This window comes from Balaenoptera borealis (genome assembly GCF_965194805.1).
Source record: "Balaenoptera borealis genome assembly, contig: HAP1_SCAFFOLD_2214, whole genome shotgun sequence".
NCBI classification, from domain to species: Eukaryota; Metazoa; Chordata; class Mammalia; order Artiodactyla; family Balaenopteridae; genus Balaenoptera; species Balaenoptera borealis.
In genome coordinates, this window is record NW_028122069.1 from 19303 (window position 1) to 38528 (window position 19226).

Consider the following 19226-nt stretch of genomic DNA (forward strand, 5'->3'; position numbering starts at 1 on the left):
CAGGAGCCAGCGCAGCTGCAGGAGCCGCCTGCCAGGAAGGGAAAGGCCCGCGGTGAGCAGGGAGAGGGATGCAGGAGCTAGAGCAGACGGTCAGCAATGCCTCCCTGAGCCCTCCTCCTCTGTCAGGACCCAGCCCTGGGAGCTCGTGTCCACTCAGGCGGATAGAGAAGCCCCAGCTCCTCTCTTCTGGTCCAAGGAGAGTAGGTCCCCTCCTGATGGACTCCACAGGGAAGGTCCCAGGCTCCAGACCCAGCCCAGGCTGACTGGGGCTGGGGGCCAGGGCCCATGGCCTGAACCCGAAAGAGGCAATGTCCCCTCCTCCCATCAAGTCCTGGCAGCTCCGAGGCCTCCTCCAAACACTGGGTCCCGGTCTAGCAGTCCCCTGACCAGCTGGGTGACCTCAAGAAGGACAGCCTGGAGCCTCCGTGCCCTCAGTGTTAACGGAGAGGCAAAGGGAGACTGACGTGCTCTCAGGAGCCTGGCAGGCAAGAAAGCCCTGGACCCGTGACAGGAGTCCTCCTGAGCTCCAACTCAAAACCCTCCCTTCTCGTCCTGTGCCTGCGAAGGGGGGCATCCTAAGGCTCAAAGCCAGGGTTCCCTTACCAGTGGGGCAGGAGCACTTGGGGTCCATCTGGAGGAGGAGTGAGGCCCGAGGTCCAAAGCAAGGGGCGAAGCGGCTTCACTGGTCCGGTCAGGGGCGTGTGGGAGCCAGGAGCCCGTGGGCTCAGTTATAGGCCGAGGAGGCGGCCCGGGCGCAGAGGCCCCGCCCCCGCCTTGCACCCGCCCCGCGGATCCGAGCCCGCGCCCGCGCCCGCGCTGCCCGCGGCGCCCTGGGCCGGGCTGTGAGCAACACGCGGGGCCGAGCGCACGATTCCACTTCGGTGCCGGCTGGAGCGGAGGAAGCGGGTGCCGTGCGGTAAGCGGTGTCCCAGCCCCTGGCCGCCCCTTTGCGATGTGGCCGACGGGAGCAGCCCCCCTGTTGCCGGGTTGTGCAGGAATCCAGCTCCCGCGTCCTCCGGTCTTCCCCGCCCCAGGCCGCGCGCCGCCGGCCTCCGGGTCGCCGTTTCCTGCAGCCTGAGAACAGCCCCCGCCTCCCGCTCGTGTCCCTGGCTTGGCCGGAGCCGGGGAGCGGTGTCAGAGACCGCAGGCGCATGTGACCCTCACCGCCGTTTCGCCCACCCCGTGTGTCCCCAGGCGTTGGCAGCCCCGGTCTCCACCACGGTCCTTTGGAAGCACTTTTCCGGTACCGTCTCCTGTAACCGCCCCGCGATGAACATTGCCTTCGGCCGCTAGTCGTCACTTGTGTTTTCCTTTCCTGGAGGGATCATGGCGCATTTCTCCGGGGGCTCCTTTGCCTAAACTTTGCAGGGGCGCTCCTCACCGTGGCCGGTCCACCCCACGCCAGGGTGGAGGTTCCCTGATCATGGGATGCTCCCCAGGGAAGGCATCACTGTAGGCGATAGGCAGACCTGGCATGAAATAACAAAGCGACACAAGTGGAGAGTTCCCTTTGGGTAGTCCTGACGATTACACACCATGGAGTCCATGCCAAGCCTTGTTAATCACTTTTGCTCTTTGAATTGTCACACCAACCCGGAAGGGAGCTAGTAGTCAGCAGCCCGTTTCCCAAAGGCCAAACTACCTACAGTACGAGGAGGCTACAGTAAAGGCAGGCACACAGTGCTGGGGAGTGGTGCCCTGCTTCTGTGGTCTTGTGGCTTCGCAGCTGAAGGAGAGAGTCAGTGAGAAAGCTCCCCTTTGGCCCAGAGCTGTGTCTTCAGCCCGTCTCTACCGTGTCCAGCTGAATCCTGGGGGGGGACCGAAGTGACAGAATAGGAATGTATTTATGCTTTTGTGGCTTCCTTCTGACTCTCTCCTTCAGCAGTGTTCAAGAGGTTTCTTTTGGTACAACGTATTTCAGAAAACCCCTGAAAAGAAAATGGTAGGGAAATCCTGGTGCAGGTGACAGCAGAGATGGCAGGATCCTTCTGCATCTGTTAGGAGGACACCGACTGTCTTGCTCACGGCTTTCTATCTGTGGTGTCAATGGCTCCTTGCGTGAAGGGAGGATAACCCCCTCCGGGGAAGTGGTCCCATGCTCACAGGGTTGATGAGGACGACCCAGAACACAGAGCTAAACACACCATCCTTGCTTGCGTGTCTGGAAGGAGAACAATGTCTCCTAGGCTAATGATAACAAATAAATAAATAAATAGGTGATATGATCGATTACTCCCTGAGTGCCCAGTATATTCTGACATTCTTTGCACGGATTCAGTTCTTTCATCCCGAGAGCCAGACACTATTTTTTTGCCCTTTAGAGCAGCGGAGACTGAGCCACAGCGAGGTTATGTCCCATGGCTATCTGTGGCACAGATGGGACTGGCCCTCCTGCAGGCTGACTGCAGCCCCCCGCCCAACCGGACAGCATGTCATGCCATGAAAGGTGAGGACACTGAACACCTGGCCCAGAGGCAGCAGTGGGAAAGCACTGAGCAGCTGGCAGTCAGAACCCTCTGCACAGCTCTGTGACCTCTCTGGGCTTCAGCCTCCCACCTCTGCAGCCAGGAGCACAGCTGGACTGTCTCCGAAGACCCTTGCGGCCCTGAAAAAGGAGAGGCCGGATTCAGCCTCCAGTGATGTCATAACCGGCACCATGTGGCCGGGAGGTGAGACAGCTGTAGTGTAGGTTTGGTCCTTTGAGTCTAGGCTGTGTGCCCTTGGGTAAGTTGCTCAACCTCTCTGGAATTGGCACCGTCGCTCCAGACCATGCAGGTTCACTGAGTGTGTCCAAATGCTGTGGCGGTGACTCGTTCCATGGGGCTTGTTGGAGGAGATCCCCACGCCCTCTGGCACTGGGTAAGCAAGGTTCCTATCCATCTCTGCCCTCACCATGAGCTTGCTTGCAAAGCAGGGAGCCTTTCTCCAGGAGCTTGTTGGGAGCTAAAGGATTCTCCGTGCACAGATGTCAGTGTGGAGATAGCGATCAGAAAGGACACCGTTCGGGAAGCCCGAGCTAGGAGCCAGGCCACTGTCTCGCTTATTCCCCCTCTTGGAAATTAATCTTTTCTGTAGAAAGGAGGAAATGACATCTCAGAGAGTATCAGTGACTTGCCAGGTCAGGAAGTGGCACGGTGGCTGTGAACCCGGGTGCCTGACACCAGCACCCACGCACGCAGCACGGGCCGGCTCCCGAAATGCCCTCTTCACACAGGGCACCTGTGGCCGATCTTGGTCCTGACTTCTGAGCCTCTTGTCTCCTCTTTCTCTTGGAGTGCCCATGAAATAGGAATTCCCTCCCCAGACCGCCAGGGGGCCCAGCACCTGAACTATATCACCTGTCCCCTCAGCACACACGTCTTGCTAATAAACACCACCAGGCCCTCCGCACTGCAGCACCACCATCACTCTGCAGCGGAACACGTGAAGTCCTCCTTCTGAAACCAAGTCTCCGGGAAACGGCTGGGAAATGCCCACCAGACAAATCCAAGTCACTTTCGGGGTGTCAGGTAGCCACGGGCTGGATTTTGAGGGAAGGGACGATGTCAGGCTGATCTAGGGAGGCACTGGCGAAGATTCAGGGCCAAGCCCCTGCAGGGAGCCGTCAGGGGTGGCGAGTGTCCTGTCCGTAGCCCTGGGCGAGCCAAGACTGATGTTGCGTGTGGGGAGGCAGGGGGCAGAGCTGCTCCAGGCGTGTGTGGTCCACACAGTGGGGCATGTGTGAAGTGTTCCCGGGACTCAAGCACACACTTCAATGTATGTGCAGCCTATGAGAGCCTCTAATTTTCAGAATTGCTCCTCCACGTGTTAAGGTGATTTTACGTGTTGAAGGGAAAAATGGGTTTCCCATATCGTGTCCTTTTACATTTTTTTCTTAGCGATTCTTTTTACTGACCAGGGTGAAAACTGTGGCAGAAAATACAAATAGGTCTTTCCAGGGTGTGTTAGACGCAAGCCCCGTGTAGAAGTCAAACAAGGGGGGTGTGGGATTCCATCCCCTCTGGGTGCTTTTCCAGGCTCTCATCACCGAGGACTGAGTTTGGCAGGGGCCCCCAGAGAAGGAAAATGAGAAACGGACCACTTGCTCTGCAATCCATACTCCTAAGGGGAATAGAGGGAGTGCGTCCTCTGTGTGTCCGATGCCCTGTGTCTTCTGGGCGAGGCTTTCCTTTGGAGCTGAGAAACTGAAGCTCACATTAACCTAAGCGGCTAAGACGCTCCGTGTGTGTGTGTGTGTTTTGGGGGGTGGGGGAGGGTCCTCTTTGGTCCAGAGCCGAGGTCTCTGCACTTCCAGCCCAGTTCCCCACGCCAGCCCTGATGGGCACGGAGTCTCTTTGTCCAAGGCAGACAAAGGAAGACAGAGCCAGAATGAAGTCAACAACTTTTATTACAGCTCACATATTTCATAGAAAAAGGAATGTAGCGTCAGGTCCGGTTGTATGAAAAACGGTAAAATGCAGGTTCGTCCTGGTTGCTCTGTTGACACCCGGGGCAGGCTCTCCGCGACATCAGGCACAGCAGCTGCACTTGTCCGAGGCCCCTTTGCAGACGCAGCCCTGGGCACACTTGGCGCAGCCCACGGGGCAGCAGGAGCAGCAGCCTGGGGAAGCGAGGGCAGCGTGCGGTCGGACCACGCGTTGTCCGGAGCCACCCTTCCCAGCAGCAGGCCTGGCCCCAGCTGCCCTCAGGCCCAGACCCTGAGTTTAGGATGGTGTCCTCTGTCCTGAGATCATTGCTCTCAGACACTAGGTTCAGGTTGCCTGCCCCATCTGTGCCCAGGACAGGGCACAGAGCCTTGGAGAGACAGTGAGCAGGGCCTCTGGGGACGAGAGAAAGCCAGCGCCCAGCACCGTCAGTGATGTGAGCAAAGTCCTCAGGATCAAAGTGGAGGCAAAGCCCTGACAGAGCAGCTCCCGCTCGGGATAGGGAAGCTCTGGGCTGCTTCGACAGGAAGGGGCTGCCCCAGGTCTGAGAAACCACACACGGTCACTAGTTCATGTCCCTAAAGTGCTTCAGTCCCTGAGAGGATTCAGAAGCGTGACTCAGGAGGCAGGAGGACTAGTTCTACTGACAGGTCTGAGGTTGTTTGTTAATGACCCGTCTGGGCCTCAGTCTCCCTGTTCTCTAGTGCGCGCCTGGGTCTCGGTCATCTGGAAGGGGATTCCAGCTCTGATTGTGAATCCCTTCCTGGTGAGGTGGGGTGGTGGTGGTGGGGGTTACCGGGAAGTTTGGTCACTGTCCTGCTCCTGCCTGCTGAGCTCTGGGCTCCCTGCTCGCACTCAGCCCAGACCCCGCATTCCCAGAGAAGGCCCCGCACACTCACTCTTCTTGCAGGAGGTGCATCTGCAGGCTTTGCAGGTGCAGGAGCCAGCGCAGCTGCAGGAGCCGCCTGCCAGGAAGGGAAAGGCCCGCGGTGAGCAGGGAGAGGGATGCAGGAGCTAGAGCAGACGGTCAGCAATGCCTCCCTGAGCCCTCCTCCTCTGTCAGGACCCAGCCCTGGGAGCTCGTGTCCACTCAGGCGGATAGAGAAGCCCCAGCTCCTCTCTTCTGGTCCAAGGAGAGTAGGTCCCCTCCTGATGGACTCCACAGGGAAGGTCCCAGGCTCCAGACCCAGCCCAGGCTGACTGGGGCTGGGGGCCAGGGCCCATGGCCTGAACCCGAAAGAGGCAATGTCCCCTCCTCCCATCAAGTCCTGGCAGCTCCGAGGCCTCCTCCAAACACTGGGTCCCGGTCTAGCAGTCCCCTGACCAGCTGGGTGACCTCAAGAAGGACAGCCTGGAGCCTCCGTGCCCTCAGTGTTAACGGAGAGGCAAAGGGAGACTGACGTGCTCTCAGGAGCCTGGCAGGCAAGAAAGCCCTGGACCCGTGACAGGAGTCCTCCTGAGCTCCAACTCAAAACCCTCCCTTCTCGTCCTGTGCCTGCGAAGGGGGGCATCCTAAGGCTCAAAGCCAGGGTTCCCTTACCAGTGGGGCAGGAGCACTTGGGGTCCATCTGGAGGAGGAGTGAGGCCCGAGGTCCAAAGCAAGGGGCGAAGCGGCTTCACTGGTCCGGTCGGGGGCGTGTGGGAGCCAGGAGCCCGTGGGCTCAGTTATAGGCCGAGGAGGCGGCCCGGGCGCAGAGGCCCCGCCCCCGCCTTGCACCCGCCCCGCGGATCCGCGCCCGCGCCCGCGCCCGCGCTGCCCGCGGCGCCCTGGGCCGGGCTGTGAGCAACACGCGGGGCCGAGCGCACGATTCCACTTCGGTGCCGGCTGGAGCGGAGGAAGCGGGTGCCGTGCGGTAAGCGGTGTCCCAGCCCCCGGCCGCCCCTTCGCGATGTGGCCGACGGGAGCAGCCCCCCTGTTGCCGGGTTGTGCAGGAATCCAGCTCCCGCGTCCTCCGGTCTTCCCCGCCCCAGGCCGCGCGCCGCCGGCCTCCGGGTCGCCGTTTCCTGCAGCCTGAGAACAGCCCCCGCCTCCCGCTCGTGTCCCTGGCTTGGCCGGAGCCGGGGAGCGGTGTCAGAGACCGCAGGCGCATGTGACCCTCACCGCCGTTTCGCCCACCCCGTGTGTCCCCAGGCGTTGGCAGCCCCGGTCCCCACCACGGTCCTTTGGAAGCACTTTTCCGGTACCGTCTCCTGTAACCGCCCCGCGATGAACATTGCCTTCGGCCGCTAGTCGTCACTTGTGTTTTCCTTTCCTGGAGGGATCATGGCGCATTTCTCCGGGGGCTCCTTTGCCTAAACTTTGCAGGGGCGCTCCTCACCGTGGCCGGTCCACCCCACGCCAGGGTGGAGGTTCCCTGATCATGGGATGCTCCCCAGGGAAGGCATCACTGTAGGCGATAGGCAGACCTGGCATGAAATAACAAAGCGACACAAGTGGAGAGTTCCCTTTGGGTAGTCCTGACGATTACACACCATGGAGTCCATGCCAAGCCTTGTTAATCACTTTTGCTCTTTGAATTGTCACACCAACCCGGAAGGGAGCTAGTAGTCAGCAGCCCGTTTCCCAAAGGCCAAACTACCTACAGTACGAGGAGGCTACAGTAAAGGCAGGCACACAGTGCTGGGGAGTGGTGCCCTGCTTCTGTGGTCTTGTGGCTTCGCAGCTGAAAGAGAGAGTCAGTGAGAAAGCTCCCCTTTGGCCCAGAGCTGTGTCTTCAGCCCGTCTCTACCGTGTCCAGCTGAATCCTGGGGGGGGACCGAAGTGACAGAATAGGAATGTATTTATGCTTTTGTGGCTTCCTTCTGACTCTCTCCTTCAGCAGTGTTCAAGAGGTTTCTTTTGGTACAACGTATTTCAGAAAACCCCTGAAAAGAAAATGGTAGGGAAATCCTGGTGCAGGTGACAGCAGAGATGGCAGGATCCTTCTGCATCTGTTAGGAGGACACCGACTGTCTTGCTCACGGCTTTCTATCTGTGGTGTCAATGGCTCCTTGCGTGAAGGGAGGATAACCCCCTCCGGGGAAGTGGTCCCATGCTCACAGGGTTGATGAGGACGACCCAGAACACAGAGCTAAACACACCATCCTTGCTTGCGTGTCTGGAAGGAGAACAATGTCTCCTAGGCTAATGATAACAAATAAATAAATAAATAGGTGATATGATCGATTACTCCCTGAGTGCCCAGTATATTCTGACATTCTTTGCACGGATTCAGTTCTTTCATCCCGAGAGCCAGACACTATTTTTTTGCCCTTTAGAGCAGCGGAGACTGAGCCACAGCGAGGTTATGTCCCATGGCTATCTGTGGCACAGATGGGACTGGCCCTCCTGCAGGCTGACTGCAGCCCCCCGCCCAACCGGACAGCATGTCATGCCATGAAAGGTGAGGACACTGAACACCTGGCCCAGAGGCAGCAGTGGGAAAGCACTGAGCAGCTGGCAGTCAGAACCCTCTGCACAGCTCTGTGACCTCTCTGGGCTTCAGCCTCCCACCTCTGCAGCCAGGAGCACAGCTGGACTGTCTCCGAAGACCCTTGTGGCCCTGAAAAAGGAGAGGCCGGATTCAGCCTCCAGTGATGTCATAACCGGCACCATGTGGCCGGGAGGTGAGACAGCTGTAGTGTAGGTTTGGTCCTTTGAGTCTAGGCTGTGTGCCCTTGGGTAAGTTGCTTAACCTCTCTGGAATTGGCACCGTCGCTCCAGACCATGCAGGTTCACTGAGTGTGTCCAAATGCTGTGGCGGTGACTCGTTCCATGGGGCTTGTTGGAGGAGATCCCCACGCCCTCTGGCACTGGATAAGCAAGGTTCCTATCCATCTCTGCCCTCACCATGGGCTTGCTTGCAAAGCAGGGCGCCTTTCTCCAGGAGCTTGTTGGGAGCTAAAGGATTCTCCGTGCACAGATGTCAGTGTGGAGATAGCGATCAGAAAGGACACCGTGTGGGAAGCCCGAGCTAGGAACCAGGCCACTGTCTCGCTTATTCCCCCTCTTGGAAATTAATCTTTTCTATAGAAAGGAGGAAATGACATCTCAGAGAGTATCAGTGACTTGCCAGGTCAGGAAGTGGCACGGTGGCTGTGAACCCGGGTGCCTGACACCAGCACCCACGCACGCAGCACGGGCCGGCTCCCGAAATGCCCTCTTCACACAGGGCACCTGTGGCCGATCTTGGTCCTGACTTCTGAGCCTCTTGTCTCCTCTTTCTCTTGGAGTGCCCATGAAATAGGAATTCCCTCCCCAGACCGCCAGGGGGCCCAGCACCTGAACTATATCACCTGTCCCCTCAGCACACACGTCTTGCTAATAAACACCACCAGGCCCTCCGCACTGCAGCACCACCATCACTCTGCAGCGGAACACGTGAAGTCCTCCTTCTGAAACCAAGTCTCCGGGAAACGGCTGGGAAATGCCCACCAGACAAATCCAAGTCACTTTCGGGGTGTCAGGTAGCCACGGGCTGGATTTTGAGGGAAGGGACGATGTCAGGCTGATCTAGGGAGGCACTGGCGAAGATTCAGGGCCAAGCCCCTGCAGGGAGCCGTCAGGGGTGGCGAGTGTCCTGTCCGTAGCCCTGGGCGAGCCAAGACTGATGTTGCGTGTGGGGAGGCAGGGGGCAGAGCTGCTCCAGGCGTGTGTGGTCCACACAGTGGGGCATGTGTGAAGTGTTCCCGGGACTCAAGCACACACTTCAATGTATGTGCAGCCTATGAGAGCCTCTAATTTTCAGAATTGCTCCTCCACGTGTTAAGGTGATTTTACGTGTTGAAGGGAAAAATGGGTTTCCCATATCGTGTCCTTTTACATTTTTTTCTTAGCGGTTCTTTTTACTGACCAGGGTGAAAACTGTGGCAGAAAATACAAATAGGTCTTTCCAGGGTGTGTTAGACGCAAGCCCCGTGTAGAAGTCAAACAAGGGGGGTGTGGGATTCCATCCCCTCTGGGTGCTTTTCCAGGCTCTCATCACCGAGGACTGAGTTTGGCAGGGGCCCCCAGAGAAGGAAAATGAGAAACGGACCACTTGCTCTGCAATCCATACTCCTAAGGGGAATAGAGGGAGTGCGTCCTCTGTGTGTCCGATGCCCTGTGTCTTCTGGGCGAGGCTTTCCTTTGGAGCTGAGAAACTGAAGCTCACATTAACCTAAGCGGCTAAGACGCTCCGTGTGTGTGTGTGTGTTTTGGGGGGTGGGGGAGGGTCCTCTTTGGTCCAGAGCCGAGGTCTCTGCACTTCCAGCCCAGCTCCCCACGCCAGCCCTGATGGGCACGGAGTCTCTTTGTCCAAGACAGACAAAGGAAGACAGAGCCAGAATGAAGTCAACAACTTTTATTACAGCTCACATATTTCATAGAAAAAGGAATGTAGCGTCAGGTCCGGTTGTATGAAAAACGGTAAAATGCAGGTTCGTCCTGGTTGCTCTGTTGACACCCGGGGCAGGCTCTCCGCGACATCAGGCACAGCAGCTGCACTTGTCCGAGGCCCCTTTGCAGACGCAGCCCTGGGCACACTTGGCGCAGCCCACGGGGCAGCAGGAGCAGCAGCCTGGGGAAGCGAGGGCAGCGTGCGGTCGGACCACGCGTTGTCCGGAGCCACCCTTCCCAGCAGCAGGCCTGGCCCCAGCTGCCCTCAGGCCCAGACCCTGAGTTTAGGATGGTGTCCTCTGCCCTGAGATCATTGCTCTCAGACACTAGGTTCAGGTTGCCTGCCCCATCTGTGCCCAGGACAGGGCACAGAGCCTTGGAGAGACAGTGAGCAGGGCCTCTGGGGACGAGAGAAAGCCAGCGCCCAGCACCGTCAGTGATGTGAGCAAAGTCCTCAGGATCAAAGTGGAGGCAAAGCCCTGACAGAGCAGCTCCCGCTCGGGATAGGGAAGCTCTGGGCTGCTTCGACAGGAAGGGGCTGCCCCAGGTCTGAGAAACCACACACGGTCACTAGTTCATGTCCCTAAAGTGCTTCAGTCCCTGAGAGGATTCAGAAGCGTGACTCAGGAGGCAGGAGGACTAGTTCTACTGACAGGTCTGAGGTTGTTTGTTAATGACCCGTCTGGGCCTCAGTCTCCCTGTTCTCTAGTGCGCGCCTGGGTCTCGGTCATCTGGAAGGGGATTCCAGCTCTGATTGTGAATCCCTTCCTGGTGAGGTGGGGTGGTGGTGGTGGGGGTTACCGGGAAGTTTGGTCACTGTCCTGCTCCTGCCTGCTGAGCTCTGGGCTCCCTGCTCGCACTCAGCCCAGACCCCGCATTCCCAGAGAAGGCCCCGCACACTCACTCTTCTTGCAGGAGGTGCATCTGCAGGCTTTGCAGGTGCAGGAGCCAGCGCAGCTGCAGGAGCCGCCTGCCAGGAAGGGAAAGGCCCGCGGTGAGCAGGGAGAGGGATGCAGGAGCTAGAGCAGACGGTCAGCAATGCCTCCCTGAGCCCTCCTCCTCTGTCAGGACCCAGCCCTGGGAGCTCGTGTCCACTCAGGCGGATAGAGAAGCCCCAGCTCCTCTCTTCTGGTCCAAGGAGAGTAGGTCCCCTCCTGATGGACTCCACAGGGAAGGTCCCAGGCTCCAGACCCAGCCCAGGCTGACTGGGGCTGGGGGCCAGGGCCCATGGCCTGAACCCGAAAGAGGCAATGTCCCCTCCTCCCATCAAGTCCTGGCAGCTCCGAGGCCTCCTCCAAACACTGGGTCCCGGTCTAGCAGTCCCCTGACCAGCTGGGTGACCTCAAGAAGGACAGCCTGGAGCCTCCGTGCCCTCAGTGTTAACGGAGAGGCAAAGGGAGACTGACGTGCTCTCAGGAGCCTGGCAGGCAAGAAAGCCCTGGACCCGTGACAGGAGTCCTCCTGAGCTCCAACTCAAAACCCTCCCTTCTCGTCCTGTGCCTGCGAAGGGGGGCATCCTAAGGCTCAAAGCCAGGGTTCCCTTACCAGTGGGGCAGGAGCACTTGGGGTCCATCTGGAGGAGGAGTGAGGCCCGAGGTCCAAAGCAAGGGGCGAAGCGGCTTCACTGGTCCGGTCAGGGGCGTGTGGGAGCCAGGAGCCCGTGGGCTCAGTTATAGGCCGAGGAGGCGGCCCGGGCGCAGAGGCCCCGCCCCCGCCTTGCACCCGCCCCGCGGATCCGCGCCCGCGCCCGCGCCCGCGCTGCCCGCGGCGCCCTGGGCCGGGCTGTGAGCAACACGCGGGGCCGAGCGCACGATTCCACTTCGGTGCCGGCTGGAGCGGAGGAAGCGGGTGCCGTGCGGTAAGCGGTGTCCCAGCCCCCTGGCCGCCCCTTTGCGATGTGGCCGACGGGAGCAGCCCCCCTGTTGCCGGGTTGTGCAGGAATCCAGCTCCCGCGTCCTCCGGTCTTCCCCGCCCCAGGCCGCGCGCCGCCGGCCTCCGGGTCGCCGTTTCCTGCAGCCTGAGAACAGCCCCCGCCTCCCGCTCGTGTCCCTGGCTTGGCCGGAGCCGGGGAGCGGTGTCAGAGACCGCAGGCGCATGTGACCCTCACCGCCGTTTCGCCCACCCCGTGTGTCCCCAGGCGTTGGCAGCCCCGGTCTCCACCACGGTCCTTTGGAAGCACTTTTCCGGTACCGTCTCCTGTAACCGCCCCGCGATGAACATTGCCTTCGGCCGCTAGTCGTCACTTGTGTTTTCCTTTCCTGGAGGGATCATGGCGCATTTCTCCGGGGGCTCCTTTGCCTAAACTTTGCAGGGGCGCTCCTCACCGTGGCCGGTCCACCCCACGCCAGGGTGGAGGTTCCCTGATCATGGGATGCTCCCCAGGGAAGGCATCACTGTAGGCGATAGGCAGACCTGGCATGAAATAACAAAGCGACACAAGTGGAGAGTTCCCTTTGGGTAGTCCTGACGATTACACACCATGGAGTCCATGCCAAGCCTTGTTAATCACTTTTGCTCTTTGAATTGTCACACCAACCCGGAAGGGAGCTAGTAGTCAGCAGCCCGTTTCCCAAAGGCCAAACTACCTACAGTACGAGGAGGCTACAGTAAAGGCAGGCACACAGTGCTGGGGAGTGGTGCCCTGCTTCTGTGGTCTTGTGGCTTCGCAGCTGAAGGAGAGAGTCAGTGAGAAAGCTCCCCTTTGGCCCAGAGCTGTGTCTTCAGCCCGTCTCTACCGTGTCCAGCTGAATCCTGGGGGGGGACCGAAGTGACAGAATAGGAATGTATTTATGCTTTTGTGGCTTCCTTCTGACTCTCTCCTTCAGCAGTGTTCAAGAGGTTTCTTTTGGTACAACGTATTTCAGAAAACCCCTGAAAAGAAAATGGTAGGGAAATCCTGGTGCAGGTGACAGCAGAGATGGCAGGATCCTTCTGCATCTGTTAGGAGGACACCGACTGTCTTGCTCACGGCTTTCTATCTGTGGTGTCAATGGCTCCTTGCGTGAAGGGAGGATAACCCCCTCCGGGGAAGTGGTCCCATGCTCACAGGGTTGATGAGGACGACCCAGAACACAGAGCTAAACACACCATCCTTGCTTGCGTGTCTGGAAGGAGAACAATGTCTCCTAGGCTAATGATAACAAATAAATAAATAAATAGGTGATATGATCGATTACTCCCTGAGTGCCCAGTATATTCTGACATTCTTTGCACGGATTCAGTTCTTTCATCCCGAGAGCCAGACACTATTTTTTTGCCCTTTAGAGCAGCGGAGACTGAGCCACAGCGAGGTTATGTCCCATGGCTATCTGTGGCACAGATGGGACTGGCCCTCCTGCAGGCTGACTGCAGCCCCCCGCCCAACCGGACAGCATGTCATGCCATGAAAGGTGAGGACACTGAACACCTGGCCCAGAGGCAGCAGTGGGAAAGCACTGAGCAGCTGGCAGTCAGAACCCTCTGCACAGCTCTGTGACCTCTCTGGGCTTCAGCCTCCCACCTCTGCAGCCAGGAGCACAGCTGGACTGTCTCCGAAGACCCTTGCGGCCCTGAAAAAGGAGAGGCCGGATTCAGCCTCCAGTGATGTCATAACCGGCACCATGTGGCCGGGAGGTGAGACAGCTGTAGTGTAGGTTTGGTCCTTTGAGTCTAGGCTGTGTGCCCTTGGGTAAGTTGCTCAACCTCTCTGGAATTGGCACCGTCGCTCCAGACCATGCAGGTTCACTGAGTGTGTCCAAATGCTGTGGCGGTGACTCGTTCCATGGGGCTTGTTGGAGGAGATCCCCACGCCCTCTGGCACTGGGTAAGCAAGGTTCCTATCCATCTCTGCCCTCACCATGAGCTTGCTTGCAAAGCAGGGAGCCTTTCTCCAGGAGCTTGTTGGGAGCTAAAGGATTCTCCGTGCACAGATGTCAGTGTGGAGATAGCGATCAGAAAGGACACCGTTCGGGAAGCCCGAGCTAGGAGCCAGGCCACTGTCTCGCTTATTCCCCCTCTTGGAAATTAATCTTTTCTGTAGAAAGGAGGAAATGACATCTCAGAGAGTATCAGTGACTTGCCAGGTCAGGAAGTGGCACGGTGGCTGTGAACCCGGGTGCCTGACACCAGCACCCACGCACGCAGCACGGGCCGGCTCCCGAAATGCCCTCTTCACACAGGGCACCTGTGGCCGATCTTGGTCCTGACTTCTGAGCCTCTTGTCTCCTCTTTCTCTTGGAGTGCCCATGAAATAGGAATTCCCTCCCCAGACCGCCAGGGGGCCCAGCACCTGAACTATATCACCTGTCCCCTCAGCACACACGTCTTGCTAATAAACACCACCAGGCCCTCCGCACTGCAGCACCACCATCACTCTGCAGCGGAACACGTGAAGTCCTCCTTCTGAAACCAAGTCTCCGGGAAACGGCTGGGAAATGCCCACCAGACAAATCCAAGTCACTTTCGGGGTGTCAGGTAGCCACGGGCTGGATTTTGAGGGAAGGGACGATGTCAGGCTGATCTAGGGAGGCACTGGCGAAGATTCAGGGCCAAGCCCCTGCAGGGAGCCGTCAGGGGTGGCGAGTGTCCTGTCCGTAGCCCTGGGCGAGCCAAGACTGATGTTGCGTGTGGGGAGGCAGGGGGCAGAGCTGCTCCAGGCGTGTGTGGTCCACACAGTGGGGCATGTGTGAAGTGTTCCCGGGACTCAAGCACACACTTCAATGTATGTGCAGCCTATGAGAGCCTCTAATTTTCAGAATTGCTCCTCCACGTGTTAAGGTGATTTTACGTGTTGAAGGGAAAAATGGGTTTCCCATATCGTGTCCTTTTACATTTTTTTCTTAGCGATTCTTTTTACTGACCAGGGTGAAAACTGTGGCAGAAAATACAAATAGGTCTTTCCAGGGTGTGTTAGACGCAAGCCCCGTGTAGAAGTCAAACAAGGGGGGTGTGGGATTCCATCCCCTCTGGGTGCTTTTCCAGGCTCTCATCACCGAGGACTGAGTTTGGCAGGGGCCCCCAGAGAAGGAAAATGAGAAACGGACCACTTGCTCTGCAATCCATACTCCTAAGGGGAATAGAGGGAGTGCGTCCTCTGTGTGTCCGATGCCCTGTGTCTTCTGGGCGAGGCTTTCCTTTGGAGCTGAGAAACTGAAGCTCACATTAACCTAAGCGGCTAAGACGCTCCGTGTGTGTGTGTGTGTTTTGGGGGGTGGGGGAGGGTCCTCTTTGGTCCAGAGCCGAGGTCTCTGCACTTCCAGCCCAGTTCCCCACGCCAGCCCTGATGGGCACGGAGTCTCTTTGTCCAAGGCAGACAAAGGAAGACAGAGCCAGAATGAAGTCAACAACTTTTATTACAGCTCACATATTTCATAGAAAAAGGAATGTAGCGTCAGGTCCGGTTGTATGAAAAACGGTAAAATGCAGGTTCGTCCTGGTTGCTCTGTTGACACCCGGGGCAGGCTCTCCGCGACATCAGGCACAGCAGCTGCACTTGTCCGAGGCCCCTTTGCAGACGCAGCCCTGGGCACACTTGGCGCAGCCCACGGGGCAGCAGGAGCAGCAGCCTGGGGAAGCGAGGGCAGCGTGCGGTCGGACCACGCGTTGTCCGGAGCCACCCTTCCCAGCAGCAGGCCTGGCCCCAGCTGCCCTCAGGCCCAGACCCTGAGTTTAGGATGGTGTCCTCTGTCCTGAGATCATTGCTCTCAGACACTAGGTTCAGGTTGCCTGCCCCATCTGTGCCCAGGACAGGGCACAGAGCCTTGGAGAGACAGTGAGCAGGGCCTCTGGGGACGAGAGAAAGCCAGCGCCCAGCACCGTCAGTGATGTGAGCAAAGTCCTCAGGATCAAAGTGGAGGCAAAGCCCTGACAGAGCAGCTCCCGCTCGGGATAGGGAAGCTCTGGGCTGCTTCGACAGGAAGGGGCTGCCCCAGGTCCGAGAAACCACACACGGTCACTAGTTCATGTCCCTAAAGTGCTTCAGTCCCTGAGAGGATTCAGAAGCGTGACTCAGGAGGCAGGAGGACTAGTTCTACTGACAGGTCTGAGGTTGTTTGTTAATGACCCGTCTGGGCCTCAGTCTCCCTGTTCTCTAGTGCGCGCCTGGGTCTCGGTCATCTGGAAGGGGATTCCAGCTCTGATTGTGAATCCCTTCCTGGTGAGGTGGGGTGGTGGTGGTGGGGGTTACCGGGAAGTTTGGTCACTGTCCTGCTCCTGCCTGCTGAGCTCTGGGCTCCCTGCTCGCACTCAGCCCAGACCCCGCATTCCCAGAGAAGGCCCCGCACACTCACTCTTCTTGCAGGAGGTGCATCTGCAGGCTTTGCAGGTGCAGGAGCCAGCGCAGCTGCAGGAGCCGCCTGCCAGGAAGGGAAAGGCCCGCGGTGAGCAGGGAGAGGGATGCAGGAGCTAGAGCAGACGGTCAGCAATGCCTCCCTGAGCCCTCCTCCTCTGTCAGGACCCAGCCCTGGGAGCTCGTGTCCACTCAGGCGGATAGAGAAGCCCCAGCTCCTCTCTTCTGGTCCAAGGAGAGTAGGTCCCCTCCTGATGGACTCCACAGGGAAGGTCCCAGGCTCCAGACCCAGCCCAGGCTGACTGGGGCTGGGGGCCAGGGCCCATGGCCTGAACCCGAAAGAGGCAATGTCCCCTCCTCCCATCAAGTCCTGGCAGCTCCGAGGCCTCCTCCAAACACTGGGTCCCGGTCTAGCAGTCCCCTGACCAGCTGGGTGACCTCAAGAAGGACAGCCTGGAGCCTCCGTGCCCTCAGTGTTAACGGAGAGGCAAAGGGAGACTGACGTGCTCTCAGGAGCCTGGCAGGCAAGAAAGCCCTGGACCCGTGACAGGAGTCCTCCTGAGCTCCAACTCAAAACCCTCCCTTCTCGTCCTGTGCCTGCGAAGGGGGGCATCCTAAGGCTCAAAGCCAGGGTTCCCTTACCAGTGGGGCAGGAGCACTTGGGGTCCATCTGGAGGAGGAGTGAGGCCCGAGGTCCAAAGCAAGGGGCGAAGCGGCTTCACTGGTCCGGTCGGGGGCGTGTGGGAGCCAGGAGCCCGTGGGCTCAGTTATAGGCCGAGGAGGCGGCCCGGGCGCAGAGGCCCCGCCCCCGCCTTGCACCCGCCCCGCGGATCCGCGCCCGCGCCCGCGCCCGCGCTGCCCGCGGCGCCCTGGGCCGGGCTGTGAGCAACACGCGGGGCCGAGCGCACGATTCCACTTCGGTGCCGGCTGGAGCGGAGGAAGCGGGTGCCGTGCGGTAAGCGGTGTCCCAGCCCCCGGCCGCCCCTTCGCGATGTGGCCGACGGGAGCAGCCCCCCTGTTGCCGGGTTGTGCAGGAATCCAGCTCCCGCGTCCTCCGGTCTTCCCCGCCCCAGGCCGCGCGCCGCCGGCCTCCGGGTCGCCGTTTCCTGCAGCCTGAGAACAGCCCCCGCCTCCCGCTCGTGTCCCTGGCTTGGCCGGAGCCGGGGAGCGGTGTCAGAGACCGCAGGCGCATGTGACCCTCACCGCCGTTTCGCCCACCCCGTGTGTCCCCAGGCGTTGGCAGCCCCGGTCCCCACCACGGTCCTTTGGAAGCACTTTTCCGGTACCGTCTCCTGTAACCGCCCCGCGATGAACATTGCCTTCGGCCGCTAGTCGTCACTTGTGTTTTCCTTTCCTGGAGGGATCATGGCGCATTTCTCCGGGGGCTCCTTTGCCTAAACTTTGCAGGGGCGCTCCTCACCGTGGCCGGTCCACCCCACGCCAGGGTGGAGGTTCCCTGATCATGGGATGCTCCCCAGGGAAGGCATCACTGTAGGCGATAGGCAGACCTGGCATGAAATAACAAAGCGACACAAGTGGAGAGTTCCCTTTGGGTAGTCCTGACGATTACACACCATGGAGTCCATGCCAAGCCTTGTTAATCACTTTTGCTCTTTGAATTGTCACACCAACCCGGAAGGGAGCTAGTAGTCAGCAGCCCGTTTCCCAAAGGCCAAACTACCTACAGTACGAGGAGGCTACAGTAAAGGCAGGCACACAGTGCTGGGGAGTGGTGCCCTGCTTCTGTGGTCTTGTGGCTTCGCAGCTGAAAGAGAGAGTCAGTGAGAAAGCTCCCCTTTGGCCCAGAGCTGTGTCTTCAGCCCGTCTCTACCGTGTCCAGCTGAATCCTGGGGGGGGACCGAAGTGACAGAATAGGAATGTATTTATGCTTTTGTGGCTTCCTTCTGACTCTCTCCTTCAGCAGTGTTCAAGAGGTTTCTTTTGGTACAACGTATTTCAGAAAACCCCTGAAAAGAAAATGGTAGGGAAATCCTGGTGCAGGTGACAGCAGAGATGGCAGGATCCTTCTGCATCTGTTAGGAGGACACCGACTGTCTTGCTCACGGCTTTCTATCTGTGGTGTCAATGGCTCCTTGCGTGAAGGGAGGATAACCCCCTCCGGGGAAGTGGTCCCATGCTCACAGGGTTGATGAGGACGACCCAGAACACAGAGCTAAACACACCATCCTTGCTTGCGTGTCTGGAAGGAGAACAATGTCTCCTAGGCTAATGATAACAAATAAATAAATAAATAGGTGATATGATCGATTACTCCCTGAGTGCCCAGTATATTCTGACATTCTTTGCACGGATTCAGTTCTTTCATCCCGAGAGCCAGACACTATTTTTTTGCCCTTTAGAGCAGCGGAGACTGAGCCACAGCGAGGTTATGTCCCATGGCTATCTGTGGCACAGATGGGACTGGCCCTCCTGCAGGCTGACTGCAGCCCCCCGCCCAATCGGACAGCATTTCATGCCATGAAAGGTGAGGACACTGAACACCTGGCCCAGAGGCAGCAGTGGGAAAGCACTGAGCAGCTGGCAGTCAGAACCCTCTGCACAGCTCTGTGACCTCTCTGGGCTTCAGCCTCCCACCTCTGCAGCCAGGAGCACAGCTGGACTGTCTCCGAAGACCCTTGCGGCCCTGAAAAAGGAGAGGCCGGATTCAGCCTCCAGTGATGTCATAACCGGCACCATGTGGCCGGGAGGTGAGACAGCTGTAGTGTAGGTTTGGTCCTTTGAGTCTAGGCTGTGTGCCCTTGGGTAAGTTGCTCAACCTCTCTGGAATTGGCACCGTCGCTCCAGACCATGCAGGTTCACTGAGTGTGTCCAAATGCTGTGGCGGTGACTCGTTCCATGGGGCTTGTTGGAGGAGATCCCCACGCCCTCTGGCACTGGGTAAGCAAGGTTCCTATCCATCTCTGCCCTCACCATGAGCTTGCTTGCAAAGCAGGGAGCCTTTCTCCAGGAGCTTGTTGGGAGCTAAAGGATTCTCCGTGCACAGATGTCAGTGTGGAGATAGCGATCAGAAAGGACACCGTTCGGGAAGCCCGAGCTAGGAGCCAGGCCACTGTCTCGCTTATTCCCCCTCTTGGAAATTAATCTTTTCTGTAGAAAGGAGGAAATGACATCTCAGAGAGTATCAGTGACTTGCCAGGTCAGGAAGTGGCACGGTGGCTGT

At 58.8% G+C, this 19226-nt stretch overlaps 1 protein-coding gene across 1 annotated transcript; it reads right to left on the minus strand.

The window, feature by feature from the left end:
* Positions 1-15231: 15231 nt before the first annotated feature.
* Positions 15232-16771, minus strand: LOC309622348 (metallothionein-1E; the record flags this gene model as incomplete). The annotated part of the gene is made up of 3 exons (XM_082409444.1): positions 16688-16771; positions 16047-16112; positions 15232-15323 (listed from the first exon to the last, which is right to left on the minus strand). The coding sequence occupies exons 1-3, from the start codon at positions 16713-16715 to the stop codon at positions 15232-15234; spliced, it is 186 nt and encodes a 61-aa protein (XP_082265570.1). The 5' UTR covers positions 16716-16771.
* Positions 16772-19226: the final 2455 nt, after the last annotated feature.